The following is a 27,777-nucleotide window of genomic DNA, read 5'->3' as shown; positions in this document are numbered from 1 at the left end:
TTTAAGTAATAAATAAAATTTCATTTTACTAAAACTCGTATTAAAAAACATTACACATCTTGTTTAAAATACATGAAATTTGCATAAAATTTTGTATTGGAAAAACGTGAATAAAATTTTAAAAATGGAAAAATGTGTTGTTTTAAGTAGTGTCTAATCTAATGAGACGCAGTTTGTGTCTATCAGCAAGTACGCAGGCAGCTTCGTTAGAGCCTCCGCAATAGTGCGAGCTCGAAAATACAGTCAACAATTTGCCATTCATTTGGACCTGTTGGTTAAAAATGGCTTTGTTACTTATATAATCACGGTAATTGTTGTGTCAGGGTTGTCACAGTTTTTTTTTCAGATTCAATATTCCTGACTTTCGCAAGTTTGCCCTGACTTATTTTATGCTAAAATTTGGCATTTTTTTACCTTTATCAAAAAATGTTTTTCACTAGCGGCAAAAATTAAAATTTCCTGACTTTTGAATCAATTTTAAAATTCCAGACTTTTCAAGGTACTGTGTGTCAACCCTGTGTTTACAAGGCCCCAACAAAATTTAATTTAAATGTAAATACACAAAGAAATGTATTTTACTCAAGACAGGACTAGGATATATTTTTGTACATTATAAGTCTTGGCATAAGACTTTCAGGGCCCCCTAAGTTTGAATTGGGCATAAAGGCTCATGTATTCAGCACTAGACAGGCACAGGTGAAATAAAATTAGAATCTACGCTGCCTGGCTGAGAAAAAGAACAATTTGTGCATAAGTTTCAGTTCTTCACCACCAAATGGTTTCATGTCGCCAATTTGGACAGTCATTAGCCTAACGTTAAAATCCTATTCATTTCAAACTTAGGGGGCCTTGATAGTCTAAAGCTTGTTTTCCACTAGCGCGCGTCATAATGTTATCTTCTTTACGCGCGTAAAAACGTTTGAAAGTTTCAATTCTGAGAAACGCGTCGTTGCGCGCGCCAGTGGAAAACAAGCTTTATAGTCTAAGCTATATTTTTTTAAAAGGAATAAATTCTAACAAAAACCTGGGATAAATGAACTACAACTCAAAATTAACATGAAGATAACTAACATGGTATATAATTCATTTTAATCATTAGCTGGAAATATTCCCTCAGAGGATTCAAACGCCCTAGGCGCCATCTATACGCAAAATAAGAATGAAGTTGTCTCCACCGCATAAAGATGGAGCCAAGAACCTATTGATGAAACGATTCTTAAGCGATTAGTCCTGTCTTATAGCGTTTTCAGCGCTGAGCTCAACGGTCAGCGGTTTTTTATTGAACAGATTTTTTACTTCCGGTTTTGGCCATCCGTTGAGCAACGAAGTCATCGGCTGTAAGAGCAAGTTTTTCCGTTGCTCAACGATCACGTGACGTCGCAGCACCGAGTAAGGCTAGCTGCAGACGCCGTAACAGACGATATTTTACAAAATTTCCAACAATATCCTACGTCACGTTAGCAACGGTCTCAACGAAAATAATTTTTCAGATACTTTATTGAGAGTTACTGAACGCAGCCCTTGTTTCTCCCTCAGGTTTCGTACAAAATTTCCGGAATTAAATTCCCTGACCTTTTGGAAACATTTTCAAATTCCCTGACCTTTTGGAAACATTTTCAAATTCCTGGTTTTCCAGGTCGTGTACGAACCCTGCCCCTCGCGGACTGATCTGAACGAAATTTTTAGATCGCTCGAATCGCCAATGGAATACGAACTTCATAAACCTTTTGCTTGACTTTCGGAAGATAGCAGACGATACGCCGTTCTGTTTAAAATTTGTATTTCATCGGGAGCAATTTAGATCGGTCCTCCGAGCACCTCCGATCTAGAGCGATGACGTAGAAGACCAAATCGGGTCACTCTCCGAGTGGTTTCAATGGAAAACGCTATTAAAAGGGATATAACCCCTCTTGTTTGGTAGGGTGCGCTTAGACTATACCGAGTAGCTTCCACAAGCCAGGGGCGGCAAGGAGTTAGTTTAGTTAGGGTGTATAACCTTTTTCGGAATTGGGGGGTAAAACCCGATCAAACTAACTCCTTGCCCCCCCCTCACTAGGAAGTATTGTGGAAGCTACTCGGTATAGTCTAAGCGCACCCTACCAAACACAGTATCGTTTGAATTTTAAGGGTGGTGCTATAGAATCACGTGATTTGGAAAGCGCCAAGTTATGCCCGAATCGCGTGGCGGAATGGAAAGAGCTACCTGAAATTCGACCCGAATTTTTCAAACGAGTCTGTGGTCCTTTAAACGTTTTTTTCTACCCTTGGAAAATAAAACAATTGGACTTATGATTCATTTGTTAGGGCCATATACATAACAACAAAGTTCATCACAATGAACCTTATGATTAATTTAAAAAACCCCTATACAGTGTGTTTCAAAAGGTGATGCAAAAATTTTAAGAAGTTGTAGGTGGTGAGTTGAGAAGTATGCCTGTTTTTTTCCCATTTTCCTACCATGAGTGAAAAGAGCGCCAGAGAGCTCTAAAGTGTCGCCTACTAGCCCCTGGAAGTAGGCTGCAATAAGCGCAAAAACAAGCAGCAGGGAAACGCGAACATTAAGGTTTGGGTTCGTGTGATAGGTAGAAAAGGAATTTGTAAACAAATTGACGTAACCAGTGTAAAAAAGTAAACTTAAACGGTATTTAAAGTCCCTGCTGCTTGGTTTTGCGCTTGGTCCCGCCTACTTCCAGGGGCTAGTAGGCCACACCTTGAAGCTCTCTGGCGCTCTTTTCACTCATGGTAGGAAAATGGGGAAAAAACAGGCATACTTCTCAACTCACCACCTACAACTCCTTAAAATTGTGCATCACCTTTTGAAAAACTCTGTATAAAAGACATTTTGAAACCTTCGAAAACAAACTTTATGACTATACCAAAGGTACCCTCACCCATCATGATAGGTCGAAGTAAAACCAGATAGTATATATTTTAAGGCATCGGAATACGGAAGTTTAAGGGAACCAATGAGATTCTGAGCCGATTTGATTGAGGCTTAAGGGGAAGAGCATATCGTCTGACCAGGAAGTAGATTAGAAGAAACGCAAAAAATCGTTTCAAGATATTTATTTGTTTAAAGGAAAAGTCCAGGTTGGGTAAAACTTGCGTCTATTTGAAAGATCATGTTTAAATATACTCAAAAATATCAGTCGTAAAATTGTATCTTTTTTTAATGACGAGAAATTAATTTTTAAACGAGCGAAATTTACCGCCAAGCGAGCTGCCATTTTCTTTCGCCTTCCCTCCGCAGACCGCACGCGGAGCAAGCGCGCGCGCGGGGAACAGAACGCTGTTAAAGCCTGTTATAGCGCGAACAGCGCGTGATTAAAGTCCTAAAACGTCACCGCGAAACAAAAATGGCAGATCGCTTGGCGGTAAATTTGACTCGTTTAAAAATTAATTTCTCGTCATTAAAAAAAGATACAATTTTACGACTGATATTTTTGAGTATATTTAAACATGATCTTTCAAATAGACCCAAGTTTTACCCAACCTGGACTTTTCCTTTAAGTATAAATAAATTCTTGGTCTAATTTAAAAAGTAATTTGAGTTAATACAGGATTAGGTTTACCTGAAATCCATTCTGCTTGACTTCGTGAGCTCGAACGACATGAGACAGTCCATTCCTGGTCAAAAACTCCTTCAAGGCATCTTCGCTAAAAGCGTGACCAGTTCCGCGGTTCAGGTTTGTGACAAATCCGCGACTGTCGGCTATATCATTGTTGACTAACGTCAGAGGATTTACATCGCCACTGTTAAAGGAAAGTAGGATCATATAAGTTAATTAGTTTAAGCGCAATTTAATTCTAAAACGTATTATATTACCCAAGGGGATCATTCCACAATAGCTCCCAAACAATTGGAGCACTCGATTGAGGGTCTTTCAAAGGACACGGTGTTTCCAATATTGACGAAATTTTACCACTACCATTCCAGGGTGGCGGAATTCCTCCATGGACACAAAATATCTAGAATTTCATTTTATTACTAATTTCTTGTACGCACTTTTTTCTTTTTTAAATTTGGTTGACGGTGTCAGACAAAGGCCTTAGACACCAAACAACAATAGGCGAAATCTATTCGCTAGTCCGGAACCGTTCGATAAATCCTCGAGCAAAGTATTCGCTCACGGCTTGGAGAAGAGAAGGGGTTCCTGGAGGGGAAAATATGAAAACCATAGCTCGGGACGTTTTTTTTTGGTCGGACTCTCGTTAAATGCGGCCACAATTGAGGGGAATTTGGAACTATACTATTATTTTTTTCCTATTTAACCTTGACCCAAGGTTCATAAAAAAGGGAACTTTAACCTTGACCTACAACACAGATCGCGACTAGCAAGCTTTTAGGATGTTGATCGTAATGTTGTATACAGTTTAACTTATTGATATAACAACAGTACTTTCCCCCTTAAATACGCCCTTGTCTTCTATTACTTACCCTGGACTCACCGAACGAAATTTTTTAGGTATGCCTCACTTGTAGAACTAACAAGTTGGCCCAGGCCGTAATATTAGTTCCACAAACCTATACACCCTTAGAAGACACAGGTAGGCAAACTAATACAAAAGCTGTTGAGGCTACGTGATTTCTTATCGTTTGATATACAGGGTGTCTCAATTTGCTCGATCAGGCCATTTTTCTCAAAATGTATTTATGCTAAGGTTCTGAAATTTTCAGGGTTTATTTGTTAGGTATGGAAGGCTTTGGTTACTAAATTTCAGAAAAATCGAACGATTTTGTGCCGTTTTGGAAAATTTATTTTTTCACCGGTAGGTGTCACGCAAAATGTTTCAATAGAAAAGTTGTAGGGCATAGTCGAAAGTGTAAAAATAATTTTGGTTCGGTTGAAAAAGACCTATTTTTCATTGAGTTTGGAGGTCGGGGTAAAAACGAGTTGTACTAGCAGGCAATAGCCTTTAACGAATTGTAGGTAACATGCATTTCAGTTATAAGATTTCGAAAAATAAACAAATAATAATTAGCCCAAGTGACAAATGTTTTTTAATGACTTCTACAAAATGTTTTCAAAAATGCCACCTTCTGATGCAATGCACAAATATGCACGATGTTGCATATTGCGAAATGCTCCCCGAACCATTTCTGGAGTCACCCGTCGACATGCTTCGATGATTCTTTGTCGTAAATCTTCAACGCTCGTCACAGGTGTTTGGTATATGTAGTCCTTTACGAATCCCCAAAGAAAAAAGTCGAGTGGTGTTAGATCAGGGGATCTTGCAGGCCAACGAACAGGACCAGTTCTTCCGATCCATCTTCCAGGAAACTCGTCGTTTAGATATGCAACCACGTCACGATATTGGTGAGGCGGCGCCCCATCTTGCTGGAACCAGATGCGTCTGTACTCGGCCAGAGGAATGTCGTCCAACACGTTGGATATTTCATTTTGAAGGAACTCCAAGTAGTTTTGACCGTTCAGACGATTTGGCAGGAAGAACGGGCCAATAATTCCGTCACCTAACAGACCAGCCCACACATTTAAGCGAAACTGCACTTGGTGGCGGTGAGGAAATCCCCAGTGTGGATTCTCGTAGTCCCACATATGTTGGTTTTGACGGTTGAAAGGTCCATCTCTTCCGAATGAACATTCGTCGGACATCAGTAGTTGATCGTGAAAATCCTGGTGTGCGTCAGCCATGAGGCAAAACCAATTGCAGAAGTCGAGTCGGCGCTGTCTATCACCGTCATGAAGTCCTTGGTGAAGTGTCGCTCGACCAACCCTAAGTCAAAGCTGGCAGTCCTGACGCTCGCTCGAGGATAGGCGACGAAGTAGGCAAGTATGGTGTTTTCCATGTCGATGTCCTGGAGACCACGACCACGAAACCTCGGATTGATATTACCCCAGTTGTCGAAGTCGCGGACCACTCTAAGAACCGTCGTATGACTTGGTCTGCAATTGGGAAATCTTCGTCTAAATAACTGACTTACTAGAGTGGCATTACGACGACCTTCTCCGTAAAATAATTCTAGCATATGAGCGCGCTGATCTCGAGTGTAAAGAGGCATACTGGACAACAATCGGCCAAGCTGAGGTAATGTTTTAACTTTGAAATGTAAACGCTTTAAATACTACTCGGACAATTGATATTTCACGTTAAAAAACAACAAAAGAAAAAAAAGCGTAATTTTTGGTCTACAAATCTTTGTTTGATGATCTTACTCGTAACCACGTCGAAATGGAAGACGCGGTCTTTGTCTACTTTGTCTAATTAGGTGTTGAACGTAATAATTTTCTTTAACAATAACTTTTTGCAGATCTGATTATTAACTACATAGCTGAAAGCATAAGTTCCCTAAAATAAATGTACATGTGTGTTGTGATTATGTACGATTGTTTACGTTAAAGGCTATTGCCTGCTAGTACAACTTGTTTTTCCCCCGACCTCCAAACTCAGTGAAAAATAGGTCTTTTTCAACCGAACCAAAATTATTTTTACACTTTCGACTATGCCCTACAACTTTTTTATTGAAATATTTTGCGTGACACCTACCGGTGAAAAAATAAATTTTCCAAAACGGCACAAAATCGTTCGATTTTTCTGAAATTTAGAACCCTAGCATAAATACATTTTGAGAAAAATGGCCTGATCGATTGGTCGGAGGGGGCGGAAATTAACGGCACTGCGTGCGCGTCAAAGAGTTCTATCGAATGAGACCAACATTTTTTCGGTCACTCTCCCTTTAATAAGAAAGTGCCACACTTATTTATTACTTCTGACCATACACGGTTTCGATAAGAAAGTGCCACACTTATTTATTACTTCTGACCATACACGGTTTCGATAAGAAAGTGCCACACTTATTTATTACTTCTGACCATACACGGTTTCGATAAGAAAGTGCCACTCTTACTTATTACTTCTGAGCATACACGGTTTCGATAAGAAAGTGCCACTCTTACTTATTACTTCTGACCATACACGGTTTCGATAAGAAAGTGCCACTCTTACTTATTACTTCTGACCATACACGGTTTCGATAAGAAAGTGCCACTCTTACTTATTACTTCTGACCATACACGGTTTCGATAAGAAAGTGCCACTCTTACTTATTACTTCTGACCATACACGGTTTCGATAAGAAAGTGCCACTCTTACTTATTACTTCTGACCATACACGGTTTCGATAAGAAAGTGCCACACTTACTTATTACTTCTAACCATACACGGTTTCGATAAGAAAGTGCCACACTTATTTATTACTTCTGACCATACACGGTTTCGATAAGAAATGGCCACACTTATTTGTTACTTCTGACCATACACGGTTTCGATAAGAAAGTGCCACACTTATTTGTTACTTCTGACCATACACGGTTTCGATAAGAAAGTGCCACACTTATTTGTTACTTCTGACCGTACACGGTTTCGATAAGAAAGTGCCACACTTATTTAGACAGGCCCGCCCTGATATTCGATTGGCTCACCCTATGAATTTCAACAGGGTTGCCACAAAATTTTCAGATTCAAATTCCCTGACTATTCCCTGTTTTCCCTGACCATTTTAAGAGATTTTCCCTAACTTATTAAGGCCGAAATTTTTCTTTTATATTTTATTTTTATCAGAAGTTGATAAATTTAGATGTACTTATATTTCAGTAAAAAGGTTATTGCAATGTTGAAAAAATTAGCCAACCATTCAAGGAAATAAATGATAATCGTGGAATTTGTCATAGATCTAGAGTTAAATTACATTCAAAAAGTGCCAAGATAAAATTGAATTCTCTGACTTTTCCCTGAATTTTTACCAATTCTTAAAATTCCCTGACATTTCCCTGACTTTTTAGGCCCATTTTTAAATTCCCTTCAAAAAGTGCCAAGATAAAATTGAATTCCCTGACTTTTCCCTGAATTTTTACCAATTCTTAAAATTCCCTGACATTTTACTGACTTTTTAGGGCCATTTTTAAATTCCCTGACTTTTCCCTGACGTGTGGCAACCCTGTTCAAAGAAAAATCTTTTTAGTGCCCTACCAATTAATTGTCTGATACTCTCATAAACATTGTCTTAGTTATGGTTACGAGTAAATATTACCTACATAGCGGCCTCTCTCGCTAATTTTGTATTTTAAAAAGTCTACCTTCGTTAGGAATAAAGGATATGGTTAAAAGACGGCGTTACTGACTAATCTACCAATTTCAAATACGCGTGTGATCTACCATTTCAAAAATCGTTCTAGTTACTTTCTGATTTCTACGACTGCCAGGTACGATTATCTCCCTCGCCCGTATACATACGTGCATTATAAAATTATTCTCCTTAAGTATATGTAAATAAATACATTCTTGGTTTTGCAAAGGCGAACAAAATAATTTTAAACAATGTTATTAAAACTCCGATTATAATTGAAAAATCATGCCCTTCCATGGCCCTACCAAAAATTAATGATCACTTTGAAATATAACGCAACAGACGGTATTTTCCAAAATTATACAACGCGCGCAGGAATACTTAGAAATTCAAAGGTAAATAGGCCAAATTCGAAACTCCCGGAGACGATTTACCGGAAATTCGTGCTAGTGTCTTTCCGCCAAATGCAGTGCCTTAACTAGCCTTTCCTGGGCCCTGTGCAAGGACTTGGTCCCCCCCCCCCCCACCATTATATAGAAATCACAGGAAGTCAATTTATAGGCCCCCATCTGGGTCGTGGGCCCTATGCGGCCACACTTGTCGCACCTGCCTAGTTTCGGCACTGGCCAAATGTACTAGATATTTGGCCTTTCTTAATCTGCAACTGAAAAGGAGACATCCCGAAGTGTAACCCACCGATTTTGTTCAAACTCGGGGGATTGATAGACCTTTATGTTATTCAATGGGAAACCGTTTTGCCATGGCAACGAAAAATGTTTTTGACAACAAACAAGACGTACGCCGGTCAGAATACACACAATCCTTCTAATGTGTTAAGTTTGTTTGAGCTATTCACAGCAACCTGAAACGCCGGTATCACAACCAATATATATCCACGGTCACACATAATTGTATTTACATTTATTTGTTTCTTCTAGTCATACTTTGAAAGCATCGATCAGTGTCACTCTTATTTTTTACTTCTGATCACACTTATTTGTTACTACTAGTCAGCCGTTGAGTGTCACACTTTTTTTTCTGGTTATACGACCAGACTAGTTCGATCAGTTTCATACTTATTTGTTACTTCTGGTCATACGTTGAAAGCGCGGCCCACTCTGAACAAGGACAGTAGATCTACTGTCCTTGCTCTGAACGGCCTTGAAAAACGCTAGAGGGAAACGGGCGCGTAGAATCAAGGACAGTAGATACAGGGACGAGAAAGTGTATTGGCGGCCTCTGTTGGAATATATCACCTAAAACGACCTAAACGCGAGGAGAGTTAGTTGTAAACAAAAAAAATGGCGGTCACCTAATTTTAGCGGTTCTTGACGAGGCTGAAGTGTTCAAAACAAATGGGCATTTTATTATTTACGCTCGTAGTTTTATTTTTAATTTAACATCGAAATGGTAAAAACTAACTACAATAATACTGTCCATGGTGAACCACGTCTTAACAATGGCCGCGGTTTGTTTACATCTAACTCCCCGTTAATATGAAGACGTTTAAAATCGAATTTTTTTCCCCTGCTTTCTCGTCCCTGCATCTACTGTCCTTGGTAGAATGTTGGAAATTGCGGGGGTCCGTATACGCGGCCCAAAAAACCTTGTACTTAGAATTAAAATTAAGGAACGTATTTGCAACTCTAGGTTATATCAAGAATGTATTTATTTATACTCAGGGAAAATGAATATGTCGAGATTATTTTTAGCGTTTCTCCAATTCCACCCGTTTGGGGCCCCCGGGATGCTCCTCCGCTTAAAATCAAATAATACTGCAATCTCATTGGTTCTTAAAAATTACGTTTTCCGACGCGATTAATGGTGCTGCGACGACGCAGAAAATAAGACCGCCTCCTTTTTTCCTCCCCCCCCCCTTAGCGTGACGGGGTTAGGGACTCAACGTGTCCGTCGATAGTCTCGACATAAAGAAAAATTTTGTGAAAAAAAGTTTAGCGAAAAAAATATTTTCGTGCAAAAATTTTCCGTGAAAAAAGAAAAAACATTTTTATTGTATTATTATATCTCACACAATTTTGTTTGGCAATTTTATTTTATATTTCTAATTTTGACCTGTTCGCTTTGTGAAAAAAATATTTCTACCAATATATTTTTATATTTCGAATTTTGATCTGCGTTTGAGGGAAAGAAAAGTAATCATGGATCACTTATTCTATAAAAGGACTAAATATCCAATGTATCCATGGGATCGCGGTAAGCTGAGAACTGTCCCGGTAAATCTCGTGATTACGGGGCTTTTATGCTTCCGTGCCAGCAAGTCTACGAATGTTGGGAATTGTCCGGACCACAAAGACACACACTTCAATTATCACCATTGTGGCGACGGATTAATTTTTAGACTTGTGGAAGGCAGGGATTTGGTTTATAATTTACCTAGAGAGTACCCCTTAATTAATTAACTTAATTTTACATTAGATGGCAAGGGTTTACTATGTACTATGACCTCTGTAAATTACTTTTAGTTCTTATGTCACATAAGAACTAAAAGTAACTTATTTAAAAGTTATGTGCCGTTCAAAGGTTATTTAAATTGAAGTTAATGTTAATTCTATTTACATTTTTATCAAAGTGGGATACATTTTATCTATTCGGGGGTGACATTTCTAGTCGATGGAGATATTGAGAGTTTGAATTAATTAATTAATTATTACTATCGAAAAAGGCAACATTAACATAAACAGTAAAATAATATGGTAAGAACCAGTTATTTTTATGAGGTGAGGGTTATAATCTGTAGCGTAGGGGAGAAGGAACTAATCATTATTATTATCAAAAATAAAGACACAAAATATTGCCCTGGTCTTATGATATTTAGTCCTTTTATAGAATAAGTGATCCATGATTACTTTTCCTTCCCACTAACGCCATCTGTGATAATTTAAGTATTTTTCATTGAATTTTTTTACACAACGTCGTGCAGGTCAAAATTCGAAATAAAAATATATTCCTAGAAATTATTTTTTCACACAAAACGAACAGGTCAAAATTAGAAATATACAATAAATATCGCAAAAATAATTTTACACGAAGCCACCCAGGCCAAAATTAGAAATATATAAAAAAAAAATTGTAGTATATTTTTACGTTGTCATTTAGTTCATTTTTAAAATAAAAATTTACTGCACGAATTTATTTTTTATTTTTTCATGAATTAGCAATTTTATTTCACGAAAATTTTTTTCATGAATTTTTTTTCACTAAAAATATTTTTTTTCATATGAAAAATATTTTAATTTTTTAAATATGACCTGAATGGCGTCGTAATCTGTAACTTTTATGAAAAATATAGGAAAATGTGTAAATTTCTTTATTTTCGTCACATAAAAGTCAATATTTTTTTTATTTTCTAATTTTGACCTGGATGGCGTGCCATATATATGTAAACCACAGCTATTCAAAAATATAACTCATGAAAATCGGACTTAAATCAAGTAGATTTTTAGGCGAAAATATAAAACCACGAAAATTGGGGTCCCGTAAATTAACCTGAAAACTATACTTAAACTTAATATTTACTGATATAACCGAAGTTGTAGGTCCGCTGAATCCTAACCTATCCAATAATATTAACGTTACCGGACTTAATTTTAAATAAAATATCTACCACATAAAGCGAAACCACCGAAAATAGTAAATTGGGCAAATGCCCAGCTTCTTGGGCTCCGATTTCAAAACTTTATGAAAGGTATCAATGGCGATGTATGTACATTCGAACGAGATATCATTGACTCTTCTAGCCCTAACCGTTGAAGAGATATGCGCGACATGGTGGCATAGGCATCGGCATCGGCATCGGCATCGGCCGCATCGGCAACAGCTACACTGTACGTGAAACTAATACACACAAATCCTAAGGATTGTGTGTAAAAATGTAAATTTTCCCATTGAAAATAACATGGGATTTTGCACAAATTTAAAAATTTTAAAAATGCCAAAAATAGATAAAAAAGTGACGAAAAAAATCAAAATTGATCAACACAAAATGGGTGAAAATTAACCAAAACGGCTAAAATCGGAAAAATGTGAGAGAAAATTTAAAGAAGTACAAACATTGAAAAAAATATTTCGAAATTGTTTGAAATAAATTATTTTTCCAAAATTGAAAATATTAATATATTTTATTTTTTTATCAAAAGCAGTAAATTTGATCAAAAATGGTTGTAATTGATAGAAATAGATTATTTGTGAAATATCGGAATAATATATAACATTGGTTTATTTGATAAAAAGAATTATTTTAGTCAATTTTGACAATTTGGTCAAGAATGATCAAAATTCGAATTAATAAATCAAAATAGGCAAATATTTTAATTAAAAAATGCATAAAAAATGGCAATTTTATAGTTTGAAATAAAATAATTTTTTTCAAAATTGAAAAAATTAATTGAAATTTATAAGTTGTGTAAAATTAGATTAATATACAGATAAATTTATTTTTATCAATTTATCTATATATTATTGCGATATTTCACAAATATTCTTTTTCAATCAATTATAATCGTTTTTGATCAAATTTACGGCCTTTGATCAAATTTTTTAAATTTATTATTTTTTTCAATTTCGAAAAAATAATTTATTTCAAACAATTTCGAAATATTTTTTTCAATGTTTCTACTATTTTAAATTTCTCTCACATTTATCCAATTTTAGCCATGTTGGTTCATTTTCACCAATTTTGTTCAAATTGTTCAAAAGTTGATCAATTTTGATTTTTTTGTCACTTTTTTATCTATTTTTGGCATTTTTAAAATTTTGAAATTTGTTCAAAATTTTCACATGGGAGCCCTAGGAATAGGTCAGAATCCCCTGTTATTTTCCATGGGGAAATTTCCATTTTTTTGTTGTCAAAAACATTTTTCATTGCCATGACAAAACTGTTGCCTATTGAATAAATTCCCTTTAGGATTTTTCAAACTACATGAAGGTCTACCAATCCCCCGAGTTTGAACAAAATCGGTGGGTTACACTTCGGGATGTCTCCTTGTGAGTAAAGACAATACGTGCTTTCAAGATGGAATTTCTAACTATTCGTACAAGTTCTGAACTTTCCGGGACGTTTTAGTGACGTTACGATTCTTCGGAGTACCTTCCTGTTGCCCCACTCTCCAAGGATAATGTGGACTTTCAAAAGTTATAGTTACGTCACACCGTGGACCATATTTATTATTAGACTATAAACAAGAATGTATTTATTTACAGTTTGGTAGAATAGATGAGACCATTCGCGGACATCATGGTCCAATTTACTTCTTGTACGAGGAGGGCGAAAAAATGTCATCGACGTAAGCTTTTATTGAGTCGTAAGTTTTAGGAAACCAATGCGATACCGGACTGATTTGATTAAAGCAAGTGTCGGAACAACTCCTTCTGCGTTTACCCGCAAGTTTTAATAATAAAATAATTATCAGCTAGGCTAATACCCAAGGCACAACCTTAGGCCTAAGTTATCGAGTGACTTTCAGGTGGCGGGGTTACAATGCGTATGAGGGTGGTGGCAAGCCCTGCAAGCCAACAGCGCCCTACACTAACTATTACCGTTAACCTCAACAAGTTTTGGCAAAATTGAACTACAGCGGCCTCATGTATTTTTTTTTGGCGGATAATGTAGCACTTGACGCGTAGATTACGAAGTGATTTTTTTGGGCCGCAAATTGCAATTTTTTTAATTAACTTAATTTTAAAAAAGTAGTAATTTTAGGGGATTAGTAACGGTCTTCTTAAAAATAGTTCCGTCGTGTATCCGCCGACACCACTTTCTAGGCGCGCACCAGCCCCATTCTGAAATCGTATCAACTTAAATAGTAACAAAAACGAGAACAGGTTTGAAGCATTCTTTAAAATTGCCCGTATTGGCGCCGCGCACTCACTTCGCTCAAGCGCTGGGGGGCGCGCGGCGCCTCCCCAACCCCATACTACAAAAAGCGATGGGCTAGAGGACAGTACCAAGCCTTACGCATCAAGTATTTCATTTTAAATTATCAAAAACAACCAAAAACGTGAAAAGGCCCAAAAAAGTGCAAGCTTTTCAATTAAATTAAAACCTGAAATAAGCGTTTGTGGCCCAAAAATACTAAACATCTAGAAAATGAACAAAAACTTAAATTGATTTTATAAACTACCGGAATATCACGTGGAAATTATTAGGACACCGAATCTGTGGTGTCGGCGAACACACGACGGAAATAAGTACAACGAAACACTTGAAAATGCGCAAAAATGTGAAATTTTTTAAATTAAATATAAAAATTAAATAGTCATTTGCGGCCGAAATAAAAAATACCCTCGGCATCTACGTGACAAGGTCTATCAGGTGCAACCAAAATGAATACAAAATTCAATGAGGCCGCTGTAGTTCACTTCACCCCAAGTTTTTATGGAAGGGGAAACCGAAGAGCTCGCGGGAAAACCCCTTAAACCAGGGGGGAGAGAGCTTTCAAACTCAACGGAGAAGGAGTTGTTCAGAGTTTTCACCCAGTACCACAAGCTGGGATCGAAACCGGCTCCTCTTGCTGCGAGGCGAAAGTGCTAACCACTCCTCCACCCCACTTGTAATGACGCCTTATTCAAATTGGGGCTAATTTTAAAAAAATACTAAAACAAATTAAATATTAAAAGTTAGTTTTATTAGATATTCCGTTTAAATTATAGTAATAGAGGTTAACGGTAATAGTAAGTGTAGGGAGCCGTTGGCTCCCATGGCAAGAAGGTTTTGCCACCACTTTCCTACGCATTGTAACCCGGCCACCTGTTTAAAGGCATTAAAAGTCGCTCGATGAGGTGGTGCCTTGGGTATTAGCCTAGCTGATTATTACAATTTTCAGACAAAAACTAAACAATTTTTAACTTCATACTCGCCTTTGATCAGATATCAATTAATTTACTAATATTTTATTATAGGGGTTGAGTGGTTGGGTCAAGCCCAACCTAGCACTTCAACCAGAGGTCCATTGTGCAGCAGTGACCTAAGAGAACGCCCGTAACCACTCTGATACTACTCTTTTCTCCTTGGCCTGCTTCTGATCATCCGTCTCAACCCAAAGCTTGACCTGTCTCTCAGCCATAGTGCAAACCAGGCCATTGCGTATTGGAATCTTCAGGTTCAGCATCTAAGAAACTAGCCTAGCCTCCACACCCTCCTTGGCCAGAGTGTCAGCCCTTTCATTGCCATGATGCCCCCAATGACCAGACACCCAATAGAGTTGAACCCTTTTATGGGTGCTCAGTTCTGAACGGAGATCCAAGCAGCTAAGAACGAGCTCTGGAAGTGATACTAAACTGATTAAGAGCCTTAAGGGCAGCCTGGCTGCCCGAGAAAATCTGAACAGTCTTGCCCCGATACTTCTTCTTAAGACAGAAGTCTACACAGAAACAAATGGCAGAAATCGCTGCCTGAAAAACCGTAGCAAAAACACCAAGGCTCTCAAAAAGCCAAACTTCTTAGTCTGACTATAAACCAAAGTTCAAACCCCTGAGTGAGTCTGGGAGCCATCCCTAAACAAAATAATTTCACCCTTGGTTCCAGAAACTGTGTTGCCAGTTCTGTCTAAGCGACTTGGAAAGTAAACACTAAACAACTTTTCAAAGTGTAACTTTGCAGCCATGTTGTTAGATCAGTAGATGACCAGAATATTGCTGAAACAATTTGGTGTGGCTACATTCCCAAATAGCAGACCTCCACCAACATTTATGTAGTAACCGATAGACACCCATAATTGCAACCTCCTCTATATAAAGATGAAGCGGTATAATATTCAGGAGTACCTCCAAAGAAGCGCTTGGGGCTGTTCTCATAGCCCCTGTAATGCTGAAACAGGCCAGCCTTTACACTGTGCATAATTCAGCCTGAACTGACTTAAGCACTACCCTCGACCACCAAACCACTGCGGCATATGTCACCATGGGCCTGATTATCAGAGTATAGATCCAAAAAACCACCTTTGGGCTAAGACCCCAAGACTTATGGTACCCCTTACTCTCCAGAATAACATTTAAGCCTTCCTAATACTAAGATCAAGATGAGGCTTCAAAGGTTAGCTTACTTATTTTAATATAAAAGGTGACTCTTCAGGTTAACTCAACTTAGTAACTAACTTTTCCCTGATCTTTGGCAACCCTGAATGCTCTTTTGAAAACCTCAAAATGTCGATTCGGATTTATCAAGTTTTCGAAACAGGGAGGAATAGCGCATTTTTGGGTACAAATAAAGAAATAAATTTAAATTATATCCAAAGAAGTTCTGTCATTTGCTTGTTAAAAAAACAAATGCAGTGATATATTAATCGAAACTTTCGATTCGAAAGTACACAAGCCTATCAATATAATATCAAAAACACTGACCTTATTATCAATAACAGCAGCAACTGGCATCACATCGAAACACTGGTTTATCATTTCCCATATTTCTTCACCATTTTCACCAAATTTATCCAAACACTCTCTGTTAATAAAAATTAACGCTTCCTGAAAGTCACAATTACAAAAGTTTATTATTTCTTTTAATTTACCTGTAAAAAGTGAACATTTTCTGAATATGTCGAAGCTCATGATTCCCTCGTAGTAAATAAAACTTATCAGGTGCCATTACTTTCTGGGCAAAGAGATAAGCCACAACTTCAACTCCGTATTTTCCTCGATCAACATAATCTCCAAGGAACAAGAAACTGGCAGGAGTTAGAATTGGTCCCATCCGCCACAAAGTTTTCTCAAAACACACCAAATCATGGTAGTTCCCATGAATATCACCCAAAATGTATGTGGGGGAGTTCAATTTTAGAAGTCTTGGTTCGGAACTCATAATTTCTTTAACTTGATAACACAGTGAATGAAGGCAGTGAAAGAGGGCTTGCATATCAACTTCACCCCAAGTAAAAGCATCTTTTGGATATTGCATGCCAGAGTTAGGTTTTTTATCGATATGTTCTTGAAAAATTGAACGTTCAAAGTATCTAAGACCAGAGAGCAGTTCGTGTGCCCTGTTTTTCTATTAAAAAATATTGAGGCATTAGTATATAGGGCTCAGAAAATACACTAGGCCAAAAGTTAAAAAATATACCAGACGAAATATTTTAAGCTCTAGTCATGACTCATGAGGTATAAACTACTTAAGCCTTTGCATATAAATACACTACTTGGACAGATTTTACTGTAAGCTTAATTAGCTTATTCATATGAATAAATTCACAGTTATTTTGGCAATATTTACACTAGGTGAAAACTATTCTTAAGTCTGGAACCGTTCAAAGAACTGATGCGGGCCAAACTATGATGTCACCAAAACATCCCGGACAGTTCAGAACTTGTAAGAAAAGATTGAAATTCCATCCTAAAAGCGTGTATTAACTAGTTTTAATTTAATTTTGAGTATTTACCACCACCGATTATTTAGCCAATATTGGAGATTAGAGAATTCATTACCGATACCATAAGTGTATAATATTGTTACCTAAGTCAAAGTTTTACTGAGGGCTATTCATGACTGCATTATGGGCTTTGTCGCAGATTCGCGTCTGCTTGCTAACGCATCACACGATATCTTATGGGACACGTGGGGTCCACACTGGAAATAATAGTAGACCTGCCGTAACCAAATTAACAAAGCGGTAGGTCAAGGTTAGCAGAGTGATCTTCCTTGTTTTTAAGAAAACTGGTTTTAAAATATCAGGAAAAAATTGGAATCAGTTAACATTCGTATATGAGACGCAAACTGATTATACGCGATATCGTTAACCATAACCAATAACAATATCATATCAGTTTAATTGTAAATAGTGATGGGCCAAAACCAAGCATATTACACTTTTTCTGTACAACTCACTTGGGCTGAAGAGTTTCAGTAATACCAATTCGCCTAATGCAAATTTTTTAATGATAGTCTGTTTCGCCAATGACAACATAAGCCATTACACACCAACGGACTGACAACGCTTCGCGAACTGCACTTAGTATTTGGAGGATGCCCGTAAAATCACCGACAGTCCGCCGGCAGCCTTTTCAATGGACCAAAATTGAAAATTGAAATGCTTTCAAGGTGTAAATAGCACTTACTTTTGGAAAATAATGATGAATTACTGAATCAGATGATAAAAATTACTATTATAAACACTTGCCCCATTTCAGCAATTGTTTTTTTTTTTTTCAATTTTAAAACCTAAACGCATGTACGCTCGTATTTCTCGCCATCAAACTAACCAACTGTTTGGCCAACTGAAAGAGTAGGAAGGGATGAGATTCCTGTTCTGAAACTTCCTATTTCGCATTCACTCCACGACAGACTATCATTAACCGAATTCATTCTGTGCCATACTTATGTTATTAACCACTTATGGTAAAACCAATAAACATGGCCTTTGCTTACATATTTCAAATGCTATATAGACTTTACAATAAAACTGCTACAATACTTACTACATTAAAGGCATCCACAGATGGTAGGCGGTTGAATCTCAGCTCTTTAAAAGTTGAATTTGGCGTTGCTTGAGAATCTGCAACAAATGAAATAATTTAGATTGAACTAAAAAACTTCTTTATAATGATTTACCATTAAAATCCCAGAGAGTTAAGACATCCACCAAAGTCCCACTTCTTCTAACTTTCACAGCGTGTGTGGCAAGTTCGTAGCTTAAATCGTCACTTGGTTTATCACATACAACTTCCTCAATTGTAAAGAACTTTTCAGAAGCACTAATTTTGGCACATTTGGTATTATTTTCGGGAACTTTACGGCGTTTGCTAGTGTCGGTACAGTGGTCAAAATTACCACACCTATTTATCACATTTAAAATTATAGATTAATCACATCAAATCATTATCATAAATTTTCACTTACCCCCATTTATGAATAGTAGTTAAAGTGGAAGTTGTGGCTCGTAAGAGTAGAGATGTTCCACGGAATTTCAGTTGTCCTATTGCAGTCAGAAACTCATTTAACGGCAAACTTCCTCCAGAACTTATTCCAAAAACCCTGGTAAAAATGTCAGAATAAAATTAAAATTATAACAAAAATATCTTTAAACTGCACTTACTGGGCACTCTTAACAGCACTGGCAATAACCGCTTCTTCGTCAGTCGGAAGACCTTTAAGTTTATTAATATCCATAATCAAACGCCTAAAGAAGAAAAACGTATCACTAATAAAAATAATTATTTTTTTTGGCTAGGATAATACTCATGGCACAAAAGTGAGATTTAATGAGTTTAATTCAGAGGCGCGGTGATAATGCCTAGGAGGGTGATGACAACTTGGATTAATAAAGAAGTTTTGCTTCCTGAATATGTCACTTGTACTTCCCTCAGCGCTCAACCGTTTGCCCGTTAAAAGGCGCAGAAGCGAGGATAAAAAAGGTGGTACAAATTTATTGGGCATACACCTTTGGCTATGACGTAATCAAAATCGCAACTGTTTTCTTAGACGTGTAAGTGTTAGTAGTAGGACGCGTATTCTGAGGAGTGACATATCAAGGAAGCGAAGCTTCTTTATTAACCCAAGGTGGCAAGCCCTTCATACCACGTGACCACACAGCTCCCTACAGTCACTATTTACGTTAACCTCCACAAGTTTTTATGGTAAGGGGAAACCCAAACAACAAGGCGGGAAACCCCTTGAACCAGTGTAGAGAGAACTTGCAAACTCAATGCACAAGGAGTTGTTCCGAGTTTTCATCCAGTGTGACAAGCTGGGATGGAAACTAGCTCCTCTTGCTGCAAGACGAAAGTGCTGACCACTCCGCCACCCCACTAATACTAATGTATAAACATCACTTAAAATGTAAAAACTCTTACAAAAATTCTGAATATTCCATCAGTCCCTCTGACAATCTACTGTAATACCGAAAGATGTAGCGACATCGAAGCTCTGCGGGTGGTCCTCCATGTTGAGTACAAGGTTCCATGGCAGCCAAACCCAACAGAAGATCTCGAAAGGTAAGGAAATTCAGATTTAGAGTATCAAAAGCTCGAAACAAATCGGAAATTCTATGTGAATCTTCCCAACCAAGACTTATAACAAATTCACGAAATGTTTGAAGACTCATAGTCTCAGATGGCAAACAAAAGTGAAGAAAAACATGAAATAGGAAGATTTGTTCTGAAAATAAAGTTTTCTAGTGTTTTTATAAATTTAACTCAATATTAGTAATTAGTTTTACCTTGTTCACTGAACTTAGCCGACTCAAGCAACAAATCAAACTGAGATTTAGTGCCAGCTGCTTTAGCAACCAAGTTAGCTTTTCCAACTAAGGCCTGCATATCAGGTTTAACTTCCCGCATGGCTAGTTGAAATATGTTTTGACTGGCTTGTTTTAGGAAATCAAGAATTTCAGGACCAAATAGTAATGAAGGTTTCTCCTTGAAAAGTTGTATGACTTCGTCTAATGTGTGCCACTGAATTAGCGAGAGAGCAGTCTGAAAAAATATACTATGTAAATTAAATGATTTATGTAAAAAAGGTTTATTCTTACTTTATCTTCTTTAAGTTCAACAGTACCAGGTATGTCAGCAAGGTAACATACTCTTACGTAGTACGTTGAATTAGGAACTAGCTGAAACCTAGTTAACTGTAAAACTCCCAATATTTTAGCTTCAGCATTGATCTGTTGAAAGTTTCACTTTAATAATGGCATTTTCATTCCTCTTGTTTTAAATATACCTGATGCACAAGATGCTCTGCTTTGTTAAGCCAGTTATCACAAGAAGCAATTTTTCCATACGGAAGCCATAAGCCCTTAAGATTGTCGCTATGTTTAAGCACAAATTTTGTTTCATTGGCATTGTCAATACTTTTCATGTATCGTACAAGAACTGCAACACAATCCACAATTTCGCCAAGACAGTTGGAAGCTAAATTTGTTGTTCGGTTATTTTGCATGGTTGTTTCATATGACTAGAATCTAAAATTGAAAGATGTTACGAAATATTGTTTATTTGGCAAATTGCCAGCAATATGGCAGCAGCACATGGAAAACCTTAAGCCTTGATTACTGATACTTTACCTTTTAATATGGAAAGATTGATGGGTATTTGTCTCTATTAAATGATAAATAACAATTTTTCGTATTTAACTCATGTTTCAAACGATTTTGACGTCTAATTGTCTTTAGCAATCAGTTGTTTCCCTTAGAAAAGGTCATACACTCGAGATGTATCGGCCATCGCTCCAAATACTTAACCGGAAGTAAAATTAGTAGTACTTTATAAAATACTGCAATAAACTACAATAACACTTGACAGCGTTCCTTAACTCGAAAGTTATTGCACGCCAACCTAACAAGTAGTGTCAACTAACAGTAACACGATAAAAAGTGAAAAATGAAAAGATTTTACGAAGAATAGACTTCGTAGAATATTGTATTTCATTGTTTATATATTTTACAGATTGAAATTTTGTTTTATTTTGAAAAAAGCAAATATAGCAAACAAAAATAATGTGAGTTTACTTAAGAAATTTATTTTTATTCCTAATATAACTATTTAAACATATTCGTTTTGTCATGTCCACTAAGCCTCGGCTCTTATTTTGCAATATTTCCCCAGAGGCTAATACCCTAATTACAAAATGTTTTTATGGTTTATTTGTACACGACAATTATTTCATCTTATCTTTTAGATAGTGCACAATTTTGTGTTCAAACTGTCATTATTTACATCTAGCCAATGCAAAACAACGTATTTAAACAAAAGTATGTCAGCTAAAATAGTAAAATGTAGTTCAAATATTAGCTCAAAATTTTAATACCTTGTTTCATATTTTCAGCTATTTTCCAAATATATTAGGCTATCCACCAACGAGTATATCGGAAAATGTGTTAACAACAGCGTGTTATTCATCAGGAACTTCGTCTGTAAATGTTGGCCCTGCAAACATATTTTCTTGGGCTCATACAGTCCCCACATATATGCCCTGGGCCCCTAAACACCCTGATGCGTTAACATCAAACAGCACACTGGCATCCAGTAACACTGCCATAACTACTAAATCTTCCGTGGTTCGTTTCACGGCACCACAGCCATGTACTTCGCAAACAGCAACTGATTGGGAGTTACTATATAACCTCGGAAATACTTGCAATGGTGCGTCTCATACAACTAATCAGCATCTTAAAAGGAGAAGTGATGACTTTGAAGAGTATGTTACTTCTTTTGCTAATTAAGTTTGGTGTTTTTTAATTTTTTATTATATAAAACTCTAGATGGCGACCTACAAAACAATACATTAGTGAAGAAAAAATGGCAGCCAAGTTGGGAAAATTATCCATAAGTGGTGACAACTTGACTGAAGAAGGACCTTCATTTGACAGTACTAATATACCAGCTATACCATCAACAAGTCGAACGTAATTAAGTTATTGAAATGAAGTTTATGTTGACATTCAATCAATTCTCACTTTATATATGATTTAAGGCATTTTGACTATGAATCTGACAGCAATGAAAGCTTCGATGACAGATCTAAACTTAAAGGGACAATTGATTTTTCAGACGACTTGAAAAAGCTGTTACAACCTGACAAATTAATGATCAAATCATTTGTCAAAGATGTGTAAGACATCTAACTTTGATAACGTGCGAATAAAAAATTAAAAATGATAAACACTTCTAAAAAATATTTGCAGAAAGAAGCCCAACATGGCTGTTGTATTATGGCAACCACCAGGTAGCGGAATTCGACAGAAGATCTGGGAAAACCCACCATCGACATCATCATCATGCGTTACATCTTCAACTTCCACTGCCAGTTCGAGCAATCATTCATCCATTTTCTCTCCGTTGCGTGGGCAGGCTGCTGGATCAGATTCTCAAATGGTTTTCACTGAGGCATTAAACGAAAACAATAACAACAGTACCACCGTACCAAATTTGAACACTATTAGCCAAAGGTTAATATTTAGACGTTTCTGTTTTTACGCATTAAATTAATACTAGGGCTGTGCGAGTACTCTTGTCTCGAGGCTGAATCAAGTACTCTAATATTGTTATTTTATTACTCGAATGGACTTGCAAGGCCTAAAAATTACTCTCAAGTCCAATTGTTTAGACGTGCCCAGTATTTTCCAACGAGTCCCATATTGGTGCTGCAGTACCATTCACGCAGTTTCTCTATTTGTTAGTCAAAGGTTGCGTGACTTACATGACTCGTTTGAGCCAGTTTTACTATTACTTTGTCCCGTAGAAGTGGAGAGAAGACAAGAGTTAGAACAACTGCAAATAGTAGACTCTGAATAAATTTAAGGCTAATTCTTAAGGACTCTTAAGATCCAAAAATTGATCAGTCCAATTTTTTGGGACTCTGACTCGACTCAAAATACAAAAAAAGACTTGCACAGCCTTAATTAATACTTCAAAAAGCATATAATTAATCTTTTTAGGGTTTCCACGACAAGTATGATTCCGACTGTCCCAAATTATCCTTCCGCTAGCGCAAGTGTTGTTGATTTGGATGATGAAATGGAGTTGGAGTTATAATCGACAAAGATTTAAGAGAACTGTTTATTTTGAGTGTCTGTGTGCAAAATACGCAAAATTGAATGAAAGAATATTACTGGTACATTTTTTTTATTTACACAAGCCAAAAGAATTTGGTTTTTTGTTTTTTAATCATTTGACTTGATTCATTTTTCATTTTTGGTCTAAAAATAAATTATAATTTTTTCACATTACTGATTCACTTATTTGCCTAATTTCTCGAACAAAGACGTTAGGAATGTAGTTCCATTGACAATACTTGTTGTCATAACAATGTACTCCATGGGAGCTATAATATATATATTTATCAGGTACTATTAAAAGTTGTAAAAGGCGATTATAATTACCATCATCTTGTTGCGATAAGAACCTTAGAGCAGCAATTTCAGCAAATGTGCAGCCACCCAAAAACACAACCAAAGTTGTTTTTTGTTCTTCAACGCTAGATTGTATCGATGATCCAGATCCCCCTAAACATTTAACAGTTATTAAAAAAGTTAAAAATATTCTGGTAAAAAGAAAGCTGTTTAATATAGGTGGGATATCCGAGTGGTTAGCACTTTGCCTCGCAGCAAGTGGAGCCAGGTTCGATTCCAGCTTGTAGCACTGGTTGAGAAACTCTGAAGTTTCCCTTCCATAAAAACTTGTAGAGGTTAACGGTAATAGTTAAAAGTCCCTAGATGACTTGGGCCAAAGATGGTGCCTTGGATATTAGCCTAGCTGATTATTAATATGAGAGTCAGGGCCAAAAATGAGTTTCAAACTTTCAACATGTTATGGCCCTACAGGGCTTTTACTTCATAAAGAGTAAAAAGTTACATATTTATGGTACATCACCTAATTTCACATTCTGTCTCAAGATTTTTTAGAAGCTATTGTAACGGATGTAATGTAAGTTACATTAATTTTAAATAAGTCATAACACGTGTTCAGTTGTTCACAGATTACTTTTCAATTAATTATATAGTCCATTTAAGAAGTTTTAAAATATAAGGCAAAGGAGACAGATCATTCAAAGCATAAAGACAAAAGAAAAACTTACGTCGCCTCCTTAGACCCATTGGAATCATTTGTTTCTCTTCAACCGTTGGCCCAGGCAATATATTTAATATGTCGGTAATAGCCCTCCAGCCTGGTTGCGTGATGAACTGAACTAGCCTTACACTAAGCGGAGCGTAACCACTATGTACATACGCAATGTCAGTTGGTTTCTAAACAATTGAAATAAATTATTTAACACCATATCTTATATTAGTTGCAACCTTGGAAATATAAAAATTATAAAATAGAAAATGTTTTTAAATAGTACCAAAATTGAAATAACACAAGCAAGTATAAACAAAAACTCCGAACAACCAAATTTTAAAATTCTCAAATGAGAATTGATACCACTTCTCAGATACTTCTACAATTTTTCCCTTTCCAAGATTGCAACTAGGTTTTCCACAATTGTTTACCTGCTCATTAACATCTTCATTCATCAGACGTAAGGTCTTCTTTATGACTGAAAACGTTTTGTTACTTTGAGGCTTTAAAAGTCCAGCCTGTTCCAAGTTACTTAGTGTAAGAATGTGCTGGAATCCATAAGTCTGCAATAAATAAATAGAAGCCATGACTTTGTAAAGAAGCTTCTCTTGGTTATAAGGTGAAAAATAAAACTTAGGCTTGAAGAGGGAAAAGTCACCAAAACCAAGGCTTAAAGTGGGAAGTCACCAAAAACCAAGGCTTAAAGTGGAAAAAGTCCCCAAATTAAAGGTATATAGTGGGAAATTATAAAGGTGGGTAACTCATCAAAAACCCAGGCGTAAAGGAGAAATCTAAAGTGGGCAAAGCTTAAAGAAATATTTGAGTAAGGTTTAGCTTTTTAAATTATGTACCTGCAAAATTTCACGCTTATAATAATCAAACGTCTTCGGTTTCAGACCTCCATTTACAACAGACTGAATACAAATGAGACGCAAAACCTAAAAGAGTGAAAAATATCACATTATAAATCACTTTTAGTTTGTAACAATATTCATTATTTACTTTCAAAATTTTATCTTGTTTAGCTATACAGTCATCTATGTAGGAATTAACTTTGTCAGTTTCGAGGCCATTCATAAACTCTAATTAAACAATTTTTTAAATTAAAACATTTAATAAAATAAACATTAATTGCATTTAAAAAAACCTTGTTCAACTTGTAAAGCCTCTAAAAAGTCCTCAGCATCAGTTCGTTCTTTGATTAACTCAGCCACAGATGTATCTAACAACAAGATCGTATTTTCATGTTATAAAAATTCTACAAAATTAAACTTAAACAGTCTTACGAGTTGCTAAAGATTTTTTGGCAGCTTGCATATAGGGTAGACGACCTACAAACTGTTTAATCTCGCTTACAGACCTTGCTCCATGCCGTTCCTAAAATCTTTTATTATTAGTTTTAACTTTGGCTATTGAAACCTGAATTGATTTACATCAAACTGCGATGATAACTGTTTGGCTTTCTTGCTCAAAACTGGACCAACTGCGTTGAAATTTTTATCACGCAGCTCTGCGTAAAGCTCTTCAGCAGAGCTTAATGCAATTTGCTTGAACTCTGTGCATATTTCCTGGGAAACGGAATCGTCCCCAGAGCCAAACTTTTCAGGGGGTACTTTACAAGAATCTAAATTAGTTAAATTTTATGTGGTATTAATGATAAACTTCTTATTTTAAGATTTTATTAAACGACAACATACTATATTGTATTCCAAAAAAATGATCTATTAGGCCTTCGTAAGTTAGTTGGGTTGCTAGAGGACTCACTAAGTCTACAGATCGGTCAAGCAGAACTAAATTGTCAATTTTGGGATGGATCTGCGGTTCATTTCCAGCTTGTTCACGCCTGATTCGTGTCATGAGGTCAAATACTTGCTGTGTAAAAACATAAATAATCCTGGGCGTAAATCAACTAAGCTTTTGTTAAAGATGACCTAACACTTACCTTAGCACACTTTCCTTTTCCATACACATTTGGTATAACACCAAAGAGAAATTGCATTGTAACGAGTGCACGAGCCACGTGAAACATATTTGTCATGACATTTTCTACATGGCACTCCTGACAAAATGGAAACAAATTAAATGAAATAAATTGTGAACCATATATAAAACATACTTTATAAGTTTCAGGTAATTCTAGAGACAGAACATCACTATCAACTTGAAACAAGTCAACTGCGTAGTCATCAATATTACGGAAGTTCCCATAAACACCTCTATCTTTCAGTTTCGTTTCACATAGGAAGCACTTTCGTGGGACAAAAAATATGTGATACTCTTTCTTCTGCGTCCTGTTTTCTCGCTCTTCTCTGTAAAATAAGTAGGATTAAAAGAAAAACCAATTTATATAAACATTTCATAAAATTTCAAATAAAATTTAACCTCAAAATATAATCAGCTATTAAATCCATTAATGTTAATTTAGCTCGGACTAGGAAGATAATATTTTGAACATCAGATTTTTGGTGCCTCTCAGAATGAAGATGAAACATCTGAACAACATTGTGTTCCTTAAAAGGAAATATTTTAAACTTTTTTGCTCCAGATTATTAAGGTTCTAGGGTATTTTAGTTATTCAGCTCCAGTGTTTCATTCCGGATTTTCAAGATATTTATGATAAGCGATTTCTTAATGGAGGATATGAATTGAAACTTATAGTTAAATATAAATTTGTGTTGAACATACTTTAAGGAGAGCATATTCGGCAATTAAACCAAAGGGCCCAATAAGATCTTCATCCCAAATGATTGCCTAATAAATAAAAATTTGGTGGGAGTGGTGCACTGTAGTCTTGGACTGTTCATTTCATTACCAAGGCTTCGAAATTAGAAAAATTTAAATTTACCTTAGTTCCAATACATTTATCAAGACAATCTAAAAGTCTCCTACGAGCATCGTCTCTTAATAATGAAACATTAATTCCACTAGACAAATGTGATAACATTTTCAAAATTTCCACTTTTACAAGTTGTTATTCTGGTCAGATTTCACCAAATCCTAAAATATTGAACAGATGCCATTGCCATGATAACCAGCGTCAATCTGCCCACGGCCAACTTAGATCCACTGCTACTCGCACTAGAAGGCCCCCCAGCTTTATTTTCCTCCCATGTTAACGACCGTATGAGGAAAAGCCGATTTACGCGGGAAAATTCCGCTTGGCGCGCTAGGAACCGGGACAACCCTTC

At 36.5% G+C, this 27,777-nt stretch overlaps 3 protein-coding genes across 6 annotated transcripts; 1 reads left to right on the top strand and 2 right to left on the bottom strand.

Moving 5' to 3' along the window:
* On the bottom strand, positions 1–21,337 carry LOC149958454 (uncharacterized). Its single transcript, XM_090165857.1, has 14 exons — positions 21,094–21,337; positions 20,751–20,991; positions 20,563–20,694; positions 20,251–20,506; positions 19,886–20,189; positions 19,129–19,212; positions 18,933–19,067; positions 18,645–18,868; positions 18,512–18,588; positions 16,612–17,087; positions 16,445–16,544; positions 3,827–3,969; positions 3,573–3,753; positions 1–268 (listed from the first exon to the last, which is right to left on the bottom strand). Exons 2-14 carry the CDS (start codon positions 20,967–20,969, stop codon positions 143–145), a joined length of 2,457 nt encoding a protein of 818 aa, XP_090021983.1. The 5' UTR covers positions 20,970–20,991; positions 21,094–21,337; the 3' UTR covers positions 1–142.
* Positions 21,171–23,745, top strand: LOC149958453 (uncharacterized). Of its 3 annotated transcripts, none has more exons than XM_090165862.1 (8): positions 21,171–21,402; positions 21,476–21,527; positions 21,708–21,780; positions 21,855–22,226; positions 22,291–22,434; positions 22,503–22,640; positions 22,714–22,977; positions 23,482–23,745. In XM_090165862.1, exons 3-8 carry the CDS (start codon positions 21,755–21,757, stop codon positions 23,561–23,563), a joined length of 1,026 nt encoding a protein of 341 aa, XP_090021988.1. In that variant the 5' UTR covers positions 21,171–21,402; positions 21,476–21,527; positions 21,708–21,754; the 3' UTR covers positions 23,564–23,745. The 3 variants fall into 3 exon arrangements, with proteins under 3 accessions (XP_090021988.1, XP_090021986.1, XP_090021987.1); XM_090165860.1 differs by having other exon boundaries at positions 21,176–21,402; positions 23,467–23,743; XM_090165861.1 differs by lacking the exon at positions 21,171–21,402 and having other exon boundaries at positions 21,412–21,527; positions 23,467–23,743.
* Positions 23,637–27,625, bottom strand: car (vacuolar protein sorting-associated protein 33A). 2 transcript variants are annotated; one of them, XM_090165858.1, is made up of 15 exons: positions 27,435–27,625; positions 27,275–27,340; positions 26,972–27,099; positions 26,706–26,898; positions 26,532–26,648; positions 26,287–26,461; positions 26,023–26,213; positions 25,876–25,966; positions 25,737–25,811; positions 25,592–25,671; positions 25,441–25,527; positions 25,021–25,152; positions 24,606–24,774; positions 23,911–24,033; positions 23,637–23,852 (listed from the first exon to the last, which is right to left on the bottom strand). In XM_090165858.1, the coding sequence occupies exons 1-15, from the start codon at positions 27,531–27,533 to the stop codon at positions 23,767–23,769; spliced, it is 1,812 nt and encodes a 603-aa protein (XP_090021984.1). In that variant the 5' UTR covers positions 27,534–27,625; the 3' UTR covers positions 23,637–23,766. The 2 variants fall into 2 exon arrangements, with proteins under 2 accessions (XP_090021984.1, XP_090021985.1); XM_090165859.1 differs by lacking the exon at positions 26,972–27,099 and having other exon boundaries at positions 27,435–27,588.
* Between the last annotated feature and the right edge of the window lie 152 nt (positions 27,626–27,777).

The sequence above is a fragment of the Leiobunum rupestre genome, chromosome 2, assembly GCF_980474605.1.
Source record: "Leiobunum rupestre chromosome 2, qqLeiRupe1.1.hap1, whole genome shotgun sequence".
NCBI classification, from domain to species: Eukaryota; Metazoa; Arthropoda; class Arachnida; order Opiliones; family Sclerosomatidae; genus Leiobunum; species Leiobunum rupestre.
The sequence above is the reverse complement of the archived record's forward strand: the minus strand, read 5'-3'. Positions and strand labels throughout refer to the sequence as shown.

What these genes read in the sequence shown, in the direction of transcription:
- LOC149958454 (XM_090165857.1), bottom strand. Translation starts at nt 20,969, where the DNA reads ATGCAAAATAACCGAACAACAAATTTAGCTTCCAACTGTCTTGGCGAA. An exon ending in ACTACTATTCATAAATGGGG is followed by an intron (nt 18,869 to 18,932) that starts GTAAGTGAAAAT and finishes TGTGATAAATAG; the next exon opens with GTGTGGTAATTTTGACCACT. An exon ending in TTGTGGAATGATCCCCTTGG is followed by an intron (nt 3,754 to 3,826) that starts GTAATATAATAC and finishes TTCCTTTAACAG; the next exon opens with TGGCGATGTAAATCCTCTGA.
- LOC149958453 (XM_090165860.1), top strand. Translation starts at nt 21,755, where the DNA reads ATGCAAAACAACGTATTTAAACAAAA. An exon ending in ATACCATCAACAAGTCGAAC is followed by an intron (nt 22,435 to 22,502) that starts GTAATTAAGTTA and finishes ATATGATTTAAG; the next exon opens with GCATTTTGACTATGAATCTG. An exon ending in AAATCATTTGTCAAAGATGT is followed by an intron (nt 22,641 to 22,713) that starts GTAAGACATCTA and finishes AAATATTTGCAG; the next exon opens with AAAGAAGCCCAACATGGCTG.
- car (XM_090165858.1), bottom strand. Translation starts at nt 27,533, where the DNA reads ATGTTATCACATTTGTCTAGTGGAATTAATGTTTCATTATTAAGAGAC. An exon ending in GGCTTTACAAGTTGAACAAG is followed by an intron (nt 25,672 to 25,736) that starts GTTTTTTTAAAT and finishes TTGTTTAATTAG; the next exon opens with AGTTTATGAATGGCCTCGAA. An exon ending in AACAAGATAAAATTTTGAAA is followed by an intron (nt 25,528 to 25,591) that starts GTAAATAATGAA and finishes TCACTCTTTTAG; the next exon opens with GTTTTGCGTCTCATTTGTAT.